General features: G+C 55.0%; 3 protein-coding genes across 6 annotated transcripts in view; 1 reads left to right on the top strand and 2 right to left on the bottom strand.

The window, feature by feature from the left end:
- The window catches only part of LOC104847204 (interleukin-3 receptor subunit alpha), a 29875-nt gene extending 27426 nt beyond the window's left edge, over positions 1 to 2449 (top strand). For 2 of the 3 annotated variants that reach the window (XM_064278831.1, XM_064278829.1), the window contains one exon: positions 326 to 2449. In XM_064278831.1, the coding sequence (XP_064134901.1) occupies positions 326 to 578 (253 nt within the window). In that variant the 3' untranslated portion in view covers positions 579 to 2449. The remainder of the gene's footprint in view (positions 1 to 325) is intronic. The other variant, XM_064278830.1, reaches the window with a different exon arrangement.
- Positions 2450 to 3191: 742 nt separating this feature from the next.
- Positions 3192 to 8746, bottom strand: LOC100655324 (ADP/ATP translocase 3). The gene is made up of 4 exons (XM_003422786.3): positions 8540 to 8746; positions 5394 to 5880; positions 4433 to 4573; positions 3192 to 3788 (listed from the first exon to the last, which is right to left on the bottom strand). The coding sequence occupies exons 1-4, from the start codon at positions 8648 to 8650 to the stop codon at positions 3631 to 3633; spliced, it is 897 nt and encodes a 298-aa protein (XP_003422834.1). The 5' UTR covers positions 8651 to 8746; the 3' UTR covers positions 3192 to 3630.
- Positions 8747 to 15252: 6506 nt separating this feature from the next.
- Positions 15253 to 16112, bottom strand: part of LOC100656748 (acetylserotonin O-methyltransferase like) — a 39149-nt gene continuing 38289 nt past the window's right edge. For both annotated transcript variants that reach the window (XM_064278827.1, XM_064278828.1), the window contains exon 13: positions 15253 to 15687. In XM_064278827.1, coding sequence (XP_064134897.1) covers positions 15476 to 15687 — 212 coding nt within the window. In that variant the 3' untranslated portion in view covers positions 15253 to 15475. The remainder of the gene's footprint in view (positions 15688 to 16112) is intronic.

The following is a 16112-nucleotide window of genomic DNA, read 5'->3' as shown; positions in this document are numbered from 1 at the left end:
TAGGTGTGGTCGAGTCGGTTCCGACTCACAGCGACCCTACATACTACAGAACGAAAACACTGCCCGGTCCTGCACCGTCCTCACAATTGTTGTTATGCTTGAGCCCATTTCTGCAGCCACTGTGTCAATCCCTCTCGTTGAGGGTCTTCCTCTCTTTCCCTGACCCTCTACTTTACCAACCATGACGTCCTTCTCCAGGGACTGGTCCCTCCTGATAACATGTCCAAAGCACGTGAGACAGTCCCCCCATCCTCACTTCTAAGGAGCACCCTGGCTGTACTTGTCCCGCGCTGGGTTTAGAGCGTGTGAATTCCTCTCCCCCCAGGTTCTCTGTGATCCAGAAAATCTTCCCTCCAATCCCTCAGATGAAAGACCCCGTCAAAGACTTCTTCCAGAATGACAGGCTGGTGCGTGGCCTCTTGTCTTCTGCTCTGGGTGTTTCCGGGGACTGGGGGTGGTGTCTCCCTGCCCAGGGAAGACTCTGGCGAGGGGTCAGCGGAGGAGGCTGTCCTGTTTGGATGCCAGGAGGTGATCCAGGGTGGCCCTGCCCCAGGCTGGCAAAGCCTGGAGCCCAGTGAGCCCCTTGCCTGGGTCTGGGAGCTCTGGGACGGGGCAGCCTGCACACTGCTGTCCTGAGTGGGGAAACTTCCTGACTCACCCCTCCTCCCCGCAGGCTGTCTGGGATGTAGTCCAAGAGAGCTGGGAAGAGTGCCCGGTGGAAGAAGTGCAGGCTGTGGGGGAGACATGAGCCCAGGGCAGCCGTGCCCGATGGACGCTTAGAGGGGTGGCAGGGGTGGATCACACCACCACTCATTCTGGAAGGGCTGCCCTGGGAAGATGGGACTGTTAGGATTGAACTGTGTCCCCCAAAACGTGTTGGAATCCTAACCCCTATACCTGTGGATGTGGTCCCATTTGGGAACAGGAATTTGTCATGTTAATGAGTCATATCAATGTAGGGTGTGTCTTAAATCAATCTCTTTTGAGATGAAAGAGGCAGATTAAGCAAGCACACATGGGGAGGATAGATACCCCAGATCTCCAAGGAACAGAAGCTGAAGAGACAAGCACTTTCTTTCCCCTAGAGCCAGTACCCTAAAATTCGGACTTCTATCTTCCTGAACTGTGAGAAAATAAATGTTTGTTAAAACTGCCTAATTGTGGTATTTTTCTTTTTTAAACACTGCCGACTTCCCACGATATGTTGCCTTTCCTTCCACCAATACTTAATTCGTAATTTTCCCTCATCCCTGACAACCATTTTGTTTTTTTCCTGCATGTAAATCTGTTGTAACACTGGCTTCACACAATATTTGTACTTTTGTGATTAGCTTCTTTCACTCAGCCGTCCAGATTCATTCATGCCGTGAGATGTTTCAAAGGTTCATCGATACTCTTTATTGATGCGTACTATTCCATTGTATGTACCATAGCTCGTTTATCCATTCATCTGCTCATGGGCACCTAGGTTGTTTCCATTTTTTGGGCTATTGTGAACAATGCTGAAATGAACATGGGTGTGCATGTCTATCCGTGTGACAGCCCTTATTTCTCTAGGATATATTCCCAGGAGTGCCATTTCTCTCAAAGCACCACTAAGAGACTAAGAGGGGCTCAACCCGTGTGACATCTCACATCTCCTAATAAAGTGCTCTTTTCTCTACTGCAAGTCCACCCTGAGCCCCACACCCTCCCTCATCCCAGCTGGTATCCCACTGACCAGCCCATGGTTTGCTCCTTCCTGACTCCTCACCCGGCCCCACCTGGTCCCCAACTTTAATACAGCGACACCTGTGAGAACCGGAACTCGACGGGGCAGCCTGGCTTTTCCCAGTCTCAGAAGTTTCCCACCACTGACAGCGTGCCATCTCTCCACTTTTCTATTGCTCGTTTTAGTGAAAAATAATCACGTTTTCCTCTTCCGTCTTTTACAGGTTTTACTGCCATGTCTTCTCACCGTATTTTCAGTCTTTGGGAGCACTTGAGATGGTTTATGTAACAAGGCAGGGTCCAGCTTCCCTTAACCAGCTGTGTGTGTGCAAAAACAAAAAACACCTGTTGCTGTCGAGTTGCTTCCAACTCATGGTGCCCCCAGGTGTGTTGGAGTGAGCTCCACAGGCCTTCCCTTCGAGGTGCCTGAGTGAACTGGAACCTCCAACCTTTCAGTTAGCACCTGCGTGAGTAGTCACTGTGTTATGTACCGAGATACCACCGTCATTTCAAGTACCAGCAGGGACCCCATGGTGGACAGGTTTCAGCAGACCTTCCAGATTCAGACTAGGAAGAAAGGCCTGGAGATCTACGTCCCAAAATTAGCCAACAAAAACCTCAGGGATCACGGCAGGACACTGTCTGACTCGCTTTGGACGCATCGTCGTCAGAAAACCATGCTCCATAAGGTTTTCATTGGCTGATTTTTCGGAAGGAGACTGACAGGCCTTTCTCCTGAGGACTCGAGCCTCCAATTTTCAGTTAGCAGTCAAGCACTTAACTGTTTGTACCACGTGATAACTTCCAGTAGGAATGGAGACTCCAAAACACCTGGTTTTCTGTAATGAATGTGGTATGTGTGCAAAGGAAGCTGAGGGACAAAGGGGGCTGTTGTCTAGAGGCGGCCCGCACACCTGGGCACATCTGCACCACCTTTGCAGTGGGGTTCTTGGAGGTGAGCACAGGGCAAAGGCAGGTTCTGGATGCAAACCTGCAACCTGGCTCTTCGGGATCCCTCCTTATGACATGGGAACCTCTAGGAGTGGCCCTGAGGGGGTGCTACCAACTGGAAAGGTGGAGGGGCACAGAAGGGAGAGAAAACCCCAGATGGGAAGCTCGCTTGCCTGTCTGGCACTCACCTGTGCTCATCCACAGACCAGGAGCAGCTTCTCGGACAAGCTGAGCTGCACACAGGCATCAATCTGGGCTCTGTCCCTCATCCTGTGTAGGCCACAGACCCCTAGCTGGTCTACGAGGTCCTGCTGTCCTTTGTACCCCTGCAAGACCATCAGGAGCCCAGGCTCTGGCCTTCATCAGTGTGAGTTGCGACCTCCCTGGCTGGCCGCTAAGGCCCCACTGTGCCCCGGGAGGTGTTATAAGGACCCCAGACCACAATACCCGTGGAGGGCCTGCCTCGGGCAGAGAAGACCCCATTGCTGACCGTTTCTGGCCCCGTGAGAACTCCCGACCCGGCACAGAACCAGAGTTCTGAGTCCTGTTTTTATTGTTCTGCAGCAGAATGCCCAACGTAAAACATCATCGCAGGATTCCAGCTGTGCAAAGAGGAGCTAATGCTGACAGACACATGGGAGACATGATTCTGTAAATAAATACTCGACACGACGGGGGGCGGAGGAGGGGAATGACAGGCGTAGTCTGGATTTGGGGGTCCTCGGGTACCCCACTGTGGACCCATGATATTGGTCGTGATCCCCCTACCCCGAGATAATCAATACACGAATCGGCGGTGCCAATGGTCAGATGTGGTCACGATGAGCCCCTTGTTCCCTAGCCCTCTAAGGACATGATCTGGACTGGACAGGGACAAGAGGAGTTTCCTGAAGGTCAGTGGTCCGTATCGGTTGGGTCTGGGTTCTGTGTGGTGGTCTGGCCCCTCTTCTTCCCAGGCGGCAGTGGTGGCTAGATGACCTTCTTGAGCTCGTCATAGATGACCAGCACGAAGGCCCCACCCATGCCCCTCAGGACGTTGGACCAGGCACCCTTGAAGAAGGCCTTGCCACCCTCGTCCTTGAAGATCTTCCGCCAGCAGTCAATGGTCCCGGTGTACATGATGTCAGCTGGGGGGGGGGGTGTCAGGATGTCATTGAGGGACCCGTCAGAGGGCCCACCCAGACCACGTGTGAACCCCCAACGCCACCACCTGGTCCGCTCATGGGGACTGAGGGTCCCTCCAAGCAGGGTGGGGAGGAGCCCTCTGCTGTCAGGACAGCTCAGGCCTCCGTGGTCTCTCGCTCCACGGACACCCTGTGCATACGCTCTAGACAGAGCCGGTGAACGGAGGGGACAGGGACCCAGACTGGGGGTGGGCACAGGTCTGGAAATGGGGTTCAGAGAGCATGATCTCAAGAAAGGGACCTGTGAAAAACCCTTTAAGGACTTCCTCCCTGCACCCGAGGAGAACTGCCCACAGCCAATGGGGACTTCCTCCCTGCACCCGAGGAGAACTGCCCACAGCCAATGGGGACTTCCTCCCTGCACCCGAGGAGAATTTCCCACAGCCAAAGACGACTTCCTTCCTGCACTCGAGGAGGCCAAGTTCCTCCCTGTGGCCACCTTACTCTGATGAAGGCCTCTCTCCAACCTCTTCAGGAAAGCACCACCTTGTCTAACTGTCACAGGCCCCCACGGGCCGGGGCAGACAGCCATCCAAGGAGCTCCCAGCCCCTCCAGCCCCCACAAGCGCCCTCCGCCCCACAGATACCTCCTTTGCGCCCCGACTGCATCATCATACGCCGCCGCACGGTGTCGAAGGGGTAGGAGACGACGCCGGCCACAGCCGTCACAGTCTGGGCAATCATCCAGCTGATGACAATGTGTGTGTTCTTGGGGTCGGGGAGCATGCCTGTGGGGGACCGTCTGCGTTAGACCCCTCGGCAGGCATGGCCACCGGTCCTGTCCCTCAAGACGCGACCGTTCCAGAGGCCTGAGCTGCTGACATCCCCGCCCCATTTAACACGAAGCCCCCAGCACCAGGCGACGTCCACCCCGAGATCCAGGGGTCAGGACTGCTGATAGCAGGAACTCCTTAGACATAGACAGACATACACACAAGTAAATGATAAACATCACACAGGGTCTCTTGTGCCAATACAGGGTTTGCCCTGAGGCCTGGGAGTCAGAACCGCACAGACCAGGAGGAGCTCCTTAGGTACGGACAGGCATGGAGACACGTTAAGATGGATCATGTATTGACAGCTGATAGATGACACGGACGAACACGATCAACAGATACCTAAACATTGGATATGCAAGCAGATGATACCTAAGTAAATAACAGACAGGTACACAGCACACAGGTTCTCTTGAGCTAATACAGTCTGCCCTGAGACTGAGGATCAGGACTGCAGAACAGCGACTCCTTAGGTACTAACGGGAAAGATAAAAACAGATGACAGACGACAGACAGACAGACAAATAAACAGTGGGGGCGGGGGAAGCCTGCACAGCATAGTCCTGGCTTGCAAGCTTACTGCCTGGCCCGGGGTGCTCCTCCTGGAGCAGAGAAAGGGACAACGAACAGCCCACAGCCTCTGGGTGACCTGTGCACAAACAGCCCAGCCGGCAGGGCCCAGGAAGCCCATGTGGTCCGTGCCTGTCTTACAGCCCCGGCCTCCCCCCTACGGGCCCTGTGGTCCGCGCCCATCTCCCTGCCACGCCCTCACCTTTGGCCGTATCATAGATGCCGAAGTAGGCGGCCCGGTAGATGATTATCCCCTGGACAGAGACGTTGAAGCCCTGGTACAGGCCACGGACACCGTCCGACTTGGTGATCTTCACCAGACAGTCTCCCAGGCCCTTGAACTCGCGCTCCGCGCCAGACTTGCCAACATCGGCCGCCAGGCGGGTCCTGGCGAAATCCAGCGGGTAGACGAAGCAGAGGGAGGTGGCGCCGGCTGCCCCTCCGGAGGCCAGGTTGCCAGCGAAGTACCGCCAGAACTGCGTGTGCTTGTCCACCCCGCCCAGGAAGACCTGCTTGTACTTGTCCTTGAAGGCGAAGTTGAGGGCCTGGGTGGGGAAGTAGCGGATGACGTTGGCCAGGTTGCCCCGCCAGAAGGACAGCACGCCTTGCTCCTTGGGGATGCGCACGATGCAGTCCACGATGCCCTTGTACTGCTTGTCGGCCGCGATCTGCTTGCTGGCGTGCTGCACCTGAGGGACAGAGCACAGGGCACCGTGAGCCCTCGGTCCGCACACAGACACCGCACGCATCACAAAGGAGCGTTCTTACAAAACTAATGTCGCTGACCTGACTGCTCACTGTCCTGACAGTTTACAGAGGCTACACCTGAGGGCCAGAGCACAGGACGCCGTGAGGCCTCAGTCTGTCCAGAAACACCCATGGCAGCACTAACGGCTTGTACTCGGCTAACTAAATGGCTGGCAACTTTAAGTCACCCAGGGGTGCTGTGGGAGAAAAGCCTGGTGCTCTGCTCCTATAAATACTACAGCCTAGAAAGCCCTACAGAGCAATTCTACCATTTACATGTAGGGTTGCCGTGAGTCAAAATCGGCTGATGAGAATTTTCTTTTGGGGGGGGCGGGATTTATTCAAAGAACAAGCACTTTTTATAAATGTAGTGTCACTGGCATGTCTGTTCCCTGCCTGCAGGATTTGGAGGTCTTGTACTCGAGATGGCGCAGGACTGGTCAGTGTTCCGTTCAGTTGTGCTTAGGGTCGCAACCGACTCGATGGCACCTAACAACAACAACACTTGAGAGCCAGAGGACAGAATGGTGAGGGCACTGCAGACCAAGGCCTGAATCTAAACCCAGAAATGCCCTTATAAATCAACAAGTGTTTTTATAAAACCAGTGTCGCAGACGTGACAGTTCAAACTCCCCTGATCAAGCGGGAATCTCTAGGTCCCTCCTGCATCATGGGAGCCTCTGAGTGCCACAAATGGTGAAAGGTTCGTCTGTTCACCAAAAGGCTGGCATTTCATACCCACCCAGACGTGCCTCAGAAGAAAGGCCTGGTGACCGACTTCTGAAAAATCAGCCACTGAAAACCCTATGGAAGGAGGTATTTCCACCGATATACATGCGGTTGTCCTGAGTTGGAATCAAGGGCAACTAGTTTACTCAACCATAAGTTTGGAGGCCCAATCTTTATAAGCAGTTACTGTAACTTTAGAAATTCTGTCCTAACAACCGTCTTGTAAGTAGCTTGTTACTTTTGATAACAACATCAACCCAAGGCCACCACTTCCTACTCACACAGACCATATAGCATGTAACAGAACCACCCCGCAGGGTTTCCAAGGCTGTCACCTTTACGGAAGCAGACCAGCACAAAAGTAAAGATAAAGGAGGTTACAAGTCCACTGCGGACCAACGGCTGCATAAAGACAGTAATGAAAACAGAATCCCCCCCGCCCCCCCCCCCGCCACAGGTGTGCTTGGGACTAGAAACTGCTGAGTTTCTAGAACAGAAATCTGTGCTTAGAGAGTTAATTTTTGAGTGAATTCCATTTGGATGGAGATGAATTCCTAGACAGACAGCTTTTGCCAGCTCCCACATACGATGTGCTGTTCAAGTCTGAAATCACAGATACAGTAACTCCTGTGAACAAATGCTGCTGCACCCATTTCAACCCACGTTGTGTCAGAGTAGAACTGCACTCCACAGGGTTTCCAGTGATTGGTTTTTTAGAAGCAGGTTACCAGGCCTTTCTTCCAAGAGACCTCGGGGGCAGGGATGCAAACCTCCAACTTTTTGTTTAGCAGCTGAGCCCAGTAACCCTTTTCACCACCTCAGACCAGACCAAATCTGCTGCCATCGAAGACGATTCCCACTCACAGCAACCCGGTAAGGACAGAGCAGAACTGCTCCATAGGGTTTCCAAGGCTGTACATCTTTACCAAAGCAGACCCCATCCTCCTCCTGTGGAAGTTGGTAGGTTTGAACCCCCAACCCTTTGGGTAGCGCAGTGCCACCAGGGTTCCTCTTTTCCGGCCCGGGGACTCCTGGAAATCAATTGTCGTGGAGCTGACCACGACTCAGGGACACCTCGTGTTGTGTCAGAGTAGAACCGTGGGCTGCACGGTTTCCAATAATTGACCTTTTGGAAGCCGATCGCCAGGCATTTCTTCCGAGGCGCCTCGGGGTGGACTAGAACCTCCAACCGGATGGCTAAGAGTCTAGCGCTTCACCGTTTGCATCGCCCAGAACGAGTTCACTGTTGTCAAAGAGACTGACCCAGAAACTGGCTTTCTGAGCTCAAATTTCGGTTCTAGGAACTGTCAAGATCATCTACGCCCACGTACACCTGTCAAAATCCACAGCCGATGTGAATAACCCACAGGAGCCCCTTCCAGACACTGTCTGTGCGTCCCTCCTTGCTCGGGAAGGACGTGTGCACACGTGGGGTTTCTCTGGGCTCCCCAACCCACGATTCAAGTTCAAGGAGAAAAATGCACTTTAAAGGACCCCCTGCCCCGGGACACAGGGCACAAGGGTGGGCACTGGGGGCGGAGGTGGCCCCAGCTGGGGGTCAAAGCTCCCCGTGGACGGTCACCCTCCCAAGGTCACGACATGCCCGCTCCAGAGTCGCTCTGCCCTTCCCGACCCGGGCGCCAGAGCGCATGCGCGCCCGGCCCGGAGCCCGTCCCCGCCCCCACGCCTGCGGCGACGCCCCACGTGACCCGCCATCGCCCCGCCCCGGAAGCCGCCGGCGCGCGGACAAAGCGGTCGCGGCCTTGCACTTCCGGTGCCGGTCCCGGTGCTCGCGGCCGGCCCGACCCGGTCCCCCGCGCCCTGTCCGCGCGGCTCCCTCCGGGCCCGGGGTCCTGCCCACCCGCCGCCCACCTGCAGCAGCAGCTTGACCCGCTCGATGGGGGCCACGGCCGTCTTGGAGATGGCGGCGGCGATGCCGCCCGCCAGGAAGTCCTTGGCGAAGGAGATGGCCTGTTCCGTCATGGTGGCAGAGCGCGCTGCGGAGCGGGCGGAGAACTGGAGTGGACGCGCGAGGGCAGGGAAGGTGGGCGCCGCTGGCTCTGCCGCCGCCGCCGGGACCGAAAGGACGGGCCGCCTAGCGCGCAGCCGCTAAGGCGCCCAGGCCCCGCCCCCGCCCCCGCCCGCAGCGCCTATTGGCCGCCGCGCCCACCGGCGCCCCGCCCCTCGCCGCGTGCCGCGCCCCCGGGGGATGCCGGGAGTCGCCGCGCGCCCCGCCCCGCGCCCCCGCGCGTCCTGCCCATTGGCCGCGCGGCCGCCACGCCCCGCCTTTTCCTGCGCTCGGTGGCCCCGAGGCATGCCGGGAGCCGGGTCCCGCCCATGCGCCTTGCGGGCGGGGGGCTCGGCTGCAGTGACCTTTTCAAGGTCACTGGGAGCGGGGAGGTTTTGGGGGGCTGCCCCCGGGGCGCGCTGTCCGCGGCCTTCCACCAGGCCCGGGTGCCCGCGCGCATCACCGGGAAGGGAGACAAGGCCAAGGACCGGAAGCTGCGGTGCTCCCGACCCCCGCTTTTCCCCCAGGATGGAGCCTTTTAATGGGGGGCGGACGCGTCGTCCAGTGAAACCCTCAGACCCTGCTAAAGGGAAACACGTTTCTGGGGGGCGGCCTGATGCCCCTTCCTCGCGCTAGGGCGCCCCGACCCCGAGCGAGGCTCCCCCTGTCGCCCCTCCAGGCTCACCTGGGGGCCCTCTGCCCTCGCCCCTGACCCCTTAACTCCCGGCACCAGCCGGTGGCGTTTATGGGGCCTGGGGTCCTTTGCTGCACCCCCGCGGGGCTCCCCCTCCACCTGCACTGGCTCCCACCTCCCCCAGGCCACCGAGGGGCTTCTTCCCCACCTTACTCCTGTAAGGCCCAGGGCTGACCTTTGGGGACTTGGAGACGAGCAGGAGGTCATAAGCTGCCCATATTACACACACTGACATATAGCCCTTACCCCCACCCAGAAAGTAAGGTTGTGAGGGCAAGATGTTTTAAGATGCTTTTAACTTTTTTTTTGATGTATAAAAAGAAAACTACCCCATTGCCATCCCTTGGATTCCAACTCATAGCGACCTTATAGGACAGAGTAGAACGCCCCTATAGGGTTTTGAAGGCTGTAAATCTTTACAAACTGACATATCTTTCTTGTGCAGACCACCTGGTGGGTTCGAATCACCGACCTTTCGGTTCTCAGCCAAAGGCTTTAACCATGGGGCCACGATCACCCAATGAGTTTTCACAAACTGAACACAGTCCGGTAAAAAAAGACCCTTACCAGCAACCCAGAATGGTTCCTGGGTGGTGTAAATGGTCAACACACTCAGCTGCTAACTGAAAGGTTGGAAGTTCAATTCCATTCAGACGTGCCTCAGAAGAAAGGCCTGGCAACCTACTTCCAGAAAAATCAGCCACTGAAAACCCTGTGGAGCCGCGTTCTGTTCTGACACGTCGGGGGGTCACCATGAGTCAAGTTTGATTCAATGGTAGCAACTCAGAAGCAGGGTCCTTCTTTCTTTTTTTCTTTTCTCCCTCCCTTTCTTCCTTTCTCTCTCCTTCCCTTCTTTTCCTCTCTCCTTCCTTCCCTCCCTGTCAGTCCCTGGCACTGAATGAATGGGCAGATGGAATGGAGCCACACAGAAGAGCTCAGGGCATGCCACCCTGCCAATTTCACGGTCCAGTGTGTTATGAGGAGCCCTGGAGGCAGAGTTGGTGCAGTGGTTAAGTATTTCATTGCTAATCAAAAGGCCGGCTGTTTTAAATCCATCAGCTGCTCCTTCGAAATCCTATGGGGCAGTTCTCCTCTGTCCTGTAGGGTTGCTATGAGTCAGAATCGACTCGACGGCAACAAATTTTTGGTTTTGGATGTGTTTTGAACTTTTTATTGATCTGTAACATACAGAAAATTGCACAAGCACTCGAATTTTCACGAAGAGAACATAGTCCTCTCAGAAAGACCCTTAGTAGCAAACCAGAAGTGTCCCTGGATGGTGCAAACAGTGGACATTCTCAGCTGCTCACCAAAAGGGGCACAGTCCAAGGCCCTGAAGCAGTGGGTGAGGGGAGGGAACCAGACACAAGAGCTCAGGCACCCTGAGCCTATCCACTTCCCAGGCAGCAGTGTCCTTTAAATGCCTTTCTTAGTCCTCTCTTGACCTCTGCTGTGAGGCAGGTAGGGGGCAGGGCTTGAGGCCTCCACATTCCACAGGCTTCAGCTGGCTTGGAGGCAGAGGCTGTACCTGGAGGGTGTGCCCGGCTGTGGGCAGGGACAGGGTGTCTGCTCAGGGACCTTGTCTGGGCACTGGTTTCCACCAGATGTTTCTCGTCTTTGCAGACTCAGCCTGTCTGGGCTGGAACAGACCCAGGAGACGGTTATCACTGCCCTCGCCTGAGCCTACAGGGCCATGGAGCTGGAGTGTGAGGTCCAGCTGGGACTCCCAGGCCCTAGAATGTGGTGTATCAACTTCAGTGCTACAGACTGTGTGGTACAGAAGAGAGCGTTTGTAATATTTACGGGAGTCCAGCGGCACAGTGGTTAAGAGCTATGGCTGCTAAACAAAAGGTCGGCAGTTCAGATCCAATAGTCGCTCTTTGGAAACCCTGTGCGGCAGTTCTGCACATCCTACAGGATCGCTGTGAGTCCGACTCGAATCCACAGCAATAGGTTTTAATGTTTATGGAAGCAGGTTCCCTCGGAGCCACTGAGTGGATTTGAATCACTAACCAGGACTCTTTCCCATAAATAGACACATTAAAAGATTTTGGGTTTTAGCTGATGGCTTGGAATGAGTAGTGCAGTGATGTGGCTGGCAGTTTTTTCTTTTTTCGGGGAGGGGGATAGGTACCAGGAACTGTGAAATTCTTGGGAATCAGCGTTCCATCAGGTGCTGCCTTCAAAGGTCTCTAGTGACAACGGGGAGGAGGCTGGACAGGGCAGGGCTGAGGGGAAGGGCCAAGCTCCATTTACTTAGGTGTGACAGGAAAACCTGTCAAGGCCAGAACCTGTGTAAGGCAGAAACCTGTCCGAGAATGGAAACTCAAATATTTCCCACTAATAAAAAGTGATAGAAAAGTGGTAAGACTGCACCCTGTCGAAGGCAGAAAACTTAGGAGACCCAGAAAAAGAAAGTAGTCCTGTCAGAGTTCCCCCTTGCACGGATTTCACTATAGTATATGACTTATGGTTGGAGCCCTGGTGGTGCAGTGGTTAAAAGCTTGGCTGGTAACCCAAAGGTCAGCAGTTCGAATCTGCCAGGCGCTCCTTGGAAACCCTGTGGGGCAGTTCTCCTCTGTCTTGTATGGTTGCTAGGAGTAAGAATCGACTCCACGGCAGTGGGTTACATAACTTATGGTTTGTGCCGCTGCCTCCGCAGAACCCCAGAATAAGTCCAGAGGGCAGTTTTTACTAAGTGCTGTGTTGCAAACAGAACAGTCCCCAAAACCCCGGGGTTGTGGGTAGCAGTCAGCAGGGACAGCTGCTTCGTGTTGTCCTTGGCCGGCAGGAGTCAGGGTTGCTGTTGGGTCACCTTGGGCCCCAATCTCCACTTCCTTCCAGCCAGGCATCTCAGCCAGGGCCCTTCTTGTTCCCTCAGCTGCGTTGTGCAAGGTGAAAGAGTCTAGGAATAATGCCTTCCTGGGCTGTGCTCCAGGAACCCTGGTGGCGTAGTGGTTAAGTGCTACGGCTGCTAACCAAAGGGTCGGCAGTTTGTATCTGCCAGGCGCTCCTTGGAAACTATGGGGCAGTTCTACTAGGATCACTATGAGTCGGAATCGACTCCATGGCACTGGATTTGGTTTTTTTTTGGTTGGACTGCGCTCCGCGCTGGTACCCATTCTCTGCCCCTAGGTATCCTGGGCCATCCCATAGGCGCTGGGTTGATCAGGAGATCCTGGGTTTGAGGCTAGTCGCCCAGAAGAGCGGCTCCCTCCTGGGCTTAGTTCACTCAGCAGGCTGGGACATAGTGGCTGGCAGAGACTGCCCCGGCCTCAAGGGCTTTTCACAGTCCAGGGCACATCACCCACGTGGGAAGGCCCTTAACCCAGATCATCCCTGGGGAGGATGATAGAGGACTTCTAGAAGGACCAGCTGCCCCACTGAGCCAAGGAATGGGCCCCCAGGAGGAGGATGGGAGACCCTGGTGGCTACAGGGACTGCCCCAGGGGGCAGGAAGACCCCAGTCCCCTGGAGGCAGGGCACTAACCAGAGGACCCCAGGAGTGGCGAGGTCTCAAGTTTCCACACCCACCGCTGTGCCCTTCAGCAAATGACCTGCTTGAGGGCACCCCACATGTTAGAGAGTAACCTCCCCGCAAGATACCACTTGCGGAAGCTGTGCAAAATAATATCAGGGGAGGGTGGGGTGTGTGTTTGTGTCCTTGAAGGGTTCTTAAGTTACTATTTAAGGTGCCCTGGTGGTTTTAGTGGTTAAGAGCTTGGCTGCTAACCAAAAGGTCAGCAGTTCAAATCCACCAGGTGCTCCTCGGCAACCCCATGGGGCAGTCCTACTCTGTCCTGTAGGGTCGTTATTAGTTGGAATTGACTGGATGGCAACGGGTTTGGTTTTTTGGGGGGGTTGGTGGCACAGTAATTAGGGTCACTATGAGTTGATTATTGACTCACAGCAATGGGAATGGGTGGCACAGTGGTCTAAGTGCTCAGCTGCTACCCATGGGAGAACAATGTGGCAGTCTGTCTCCATAAAGATCACAGCCTTGGAAACCATATGGGGCAGTTGTACTCTGTTTTGTGGGGTTGCTATGAGTCGCCATTGACTCGACAGCAATGGGTTTGGTTTTTGGTTTGGTGACGAAATGGTTAAGCACTTGGCTGCTGAGAGGCTTAAACCCACCAGCTCCTCCTTGGAAGAAAGACCTGGAGATCTGCTCCCCTAACCCAGCCCAGTGCCGTCGAGTCGATTCCGACTCATAGCGACCCTATAGCACAGAGTAGAACTGCCCCATAGAGTTTCCAAGGAGCGGCTGGTGGATTTGAACTGCCAACCCTTTGGTTAGCAGCCGTAGCATTTAACCACTACGCCACCTAAGGACTTAAAAAAAAAATAAAACCCACGGCCATCAAGTTGATTCCAACTCACAGTGACCCTATAGGGTTTCCAAAGAGCAGCTGGTGGATTCGAACTGCTGACCTTTTGGTTAGCAGCCATAGCTCTTAACCACTGCACCACTAGGGCTCCTGCCCTAAAGATTACAGCCTAGAAAACCGTAGAGGGGGTTCCTGGAGTCACCCAACTCCCACGCCTGGTGGGAGGCCGGGTTTATGACGGCTTTGAACTCTCACTCTTCCTTGTTCTTAACACAGGAGAGAGCTTTATGCACTTGGCCCTGCTTCCAAGCCACCTTTATTACCAAAGTTCAGTTTCCTTCCTCTGGCATCCTGGCCTCCTCCCATGAAGGCAGAACGTGAAATTTATTTTTACTTTGGGTTCCATCCAAAATTACGTAACTATTACAGTACGTACACTGTGTAACTTTGTAACATAATTAAAAAGAACAGCTGTTGGCTAGCTGATTGCAGCTCACGGTCCCGTGTGTTTCAGAGAACTGCCTTCCAAGGGGCTTTCAGTGGCTCTGACCTTTCGGAATAGCTGGGTGGATTCGAACCACCAGTCTTCACTTGTTGCCAAGCACTTAACCTTTTGTACCACCTGGGGACTCCCTAATATAATTATATGTAAACCAAACCCGTTGCCATCGAGTCGATTCTGACCCATAGCCACCCTACAGGACAGAGTGGAACTGCCCTATACGGTTTCCAAGGAGCGTATGGTGGATTCGAACTGCCAACCTTTTGGTTAGCAGCCGTAGCTCTTAACAACTATGCCACTAGGGTTTCCATAACTGTACATTATGTTATGTAATTAGTTACAGATTGACACAGTGGCTGCAACAGTGGGCTCAAGCATAACGACGATTGAGAGGATGGCACAGGACCCGGCAGTGTTTCTGTCTGTTGTTCATAGGGTCACTACGAGTCGGAACTGACTGAATAGCAAGCATCTAACTAACAACGGTTATAAAATTATATAACAACTGTGTACTATATAGGTGGTCACGTGGTACAGTCCTCACCTTCTGAGTGGGAGGCCTGTGTTCGATTCCCGACCAGCGCACCCCCTGCGTAGCCACCACCCGTCTCTCAGTAGAGGCCTGTGTGTTGCTCTGTTGCTAAGTAGGTTTCAGTGATGTTTCTGGACCAGGAAGAAAGGCCTGGAGATCGACTTCTGAAAGGTAGCCAGCAAAAACCCTATGGATCACGATGGTCTGATCCATAACCATCATGGGGATAGCACAGGACTGGGCAATGCTTTATTCCATTGTGCATGGGGTCTCCTTGAGTTGGTGGCAAGGAGACACAGGCCAAAAACAGTGGACAGTAAAGGCGCCATGTTAACACTAATTCCTGACGCAGAAACAGCCTGGGGACCACCGAGGCCTTCCCCCACCGATTACCGCACAGATTATTCTGACGGTGGGGTCTGCATGGCTGCAGCAATGCCTCTCTGGGGGGTCCGCCCAGCAGCCCTTCCTCTCTGTTTGCAATCTGTCCTGAAAACGCCCCAAACAAACTCAGAGGGCAGAGTGTTTTTGCCTTTTACTCAGTTCTGTGTGGCCAGCACGTCCCACTGCAGCTCAGGTGTGTAGACATTGATGTAACCACACGCTTTGGGGACAGCGATTACCCTGAGCGCTGGTCTGTGCGGATGCACCCAGGCACGTCGGGCTCAATGTGCGTGAGTGCGCGGTCACCAGGTGGCGAGGACCCCATCTTCGCTGCGTCTTTGTGGCCAGGCCCGGTCTTCACCGCGTGGCGAGGACGGCGTCCAGCAGGCCCCCCGTGTGCACCACGCGCACGTCCTGGAAGCCGTGTGCCATCAGCAGGCGCCTGTATTCCTCCCCACTGCGCCCGCAGCCTGGGGTCTGCAGCAGCACGTTCAGCGACTGCACCCAGGCGCCCCTCAAGGTCCGCTGCTCCTCGTCCAGGAGGGCTTCTGCCACCAGGAGCCCACCGCCTGCGGGGACAGGAGAGTGAGCTGGAGGGAGGCCCTGATAGCAGGGGCCCCGAGCAGGGAAAGGGGCCGTGTCCAAAGCTCCAAAGCGCAGATGGGGATATGGGAAGGAAGGACATCCTGGGGAGGGGAGGGAGAGACATAGGCAGGGAGGAAGTGAGAGAGAGAGGGAGCAAGAGGGACAGGCAGAGAAAGAGACAGGGGGGGTAGGGGAGAGGGAGAGAAGAGAAAAGGGAAAGGAGGGAGCGAGACAGAGGCAGAAAAACGGAGAGAATAAGAAACAGCTAGGAAAAGTGAGAGAGGGAGACAGAGATCTCTGGACGAGAGGCCACAGGGCGCCAGGGTTCAAAGGGCACTCACTCCCCGAGGAGCCCATTAACTGGGCTAAGGAACCCTGGAATGCTGATTGCAGTAATTACATGGAACTC

Source organism: Loxodonta africana, chromosome Y (assembly GCF_030014295.1).
Source record: "Loxodonta africana isolate mLoxAfr1 chromosome Y, mLoxAfr1.hap2, whole genome shotgun sequence".
NCBI lineage: Eukaryota > Metazoa > Chordata > Mammalia > Proboscidea > Elephantidae > Loxodonta > Loxodonta africana.
The sequence above is the reverse complement of the archived record's forward strand: the minus strand, read 5'-3'. Positions and strand labels throughout refer to the sequence as shown.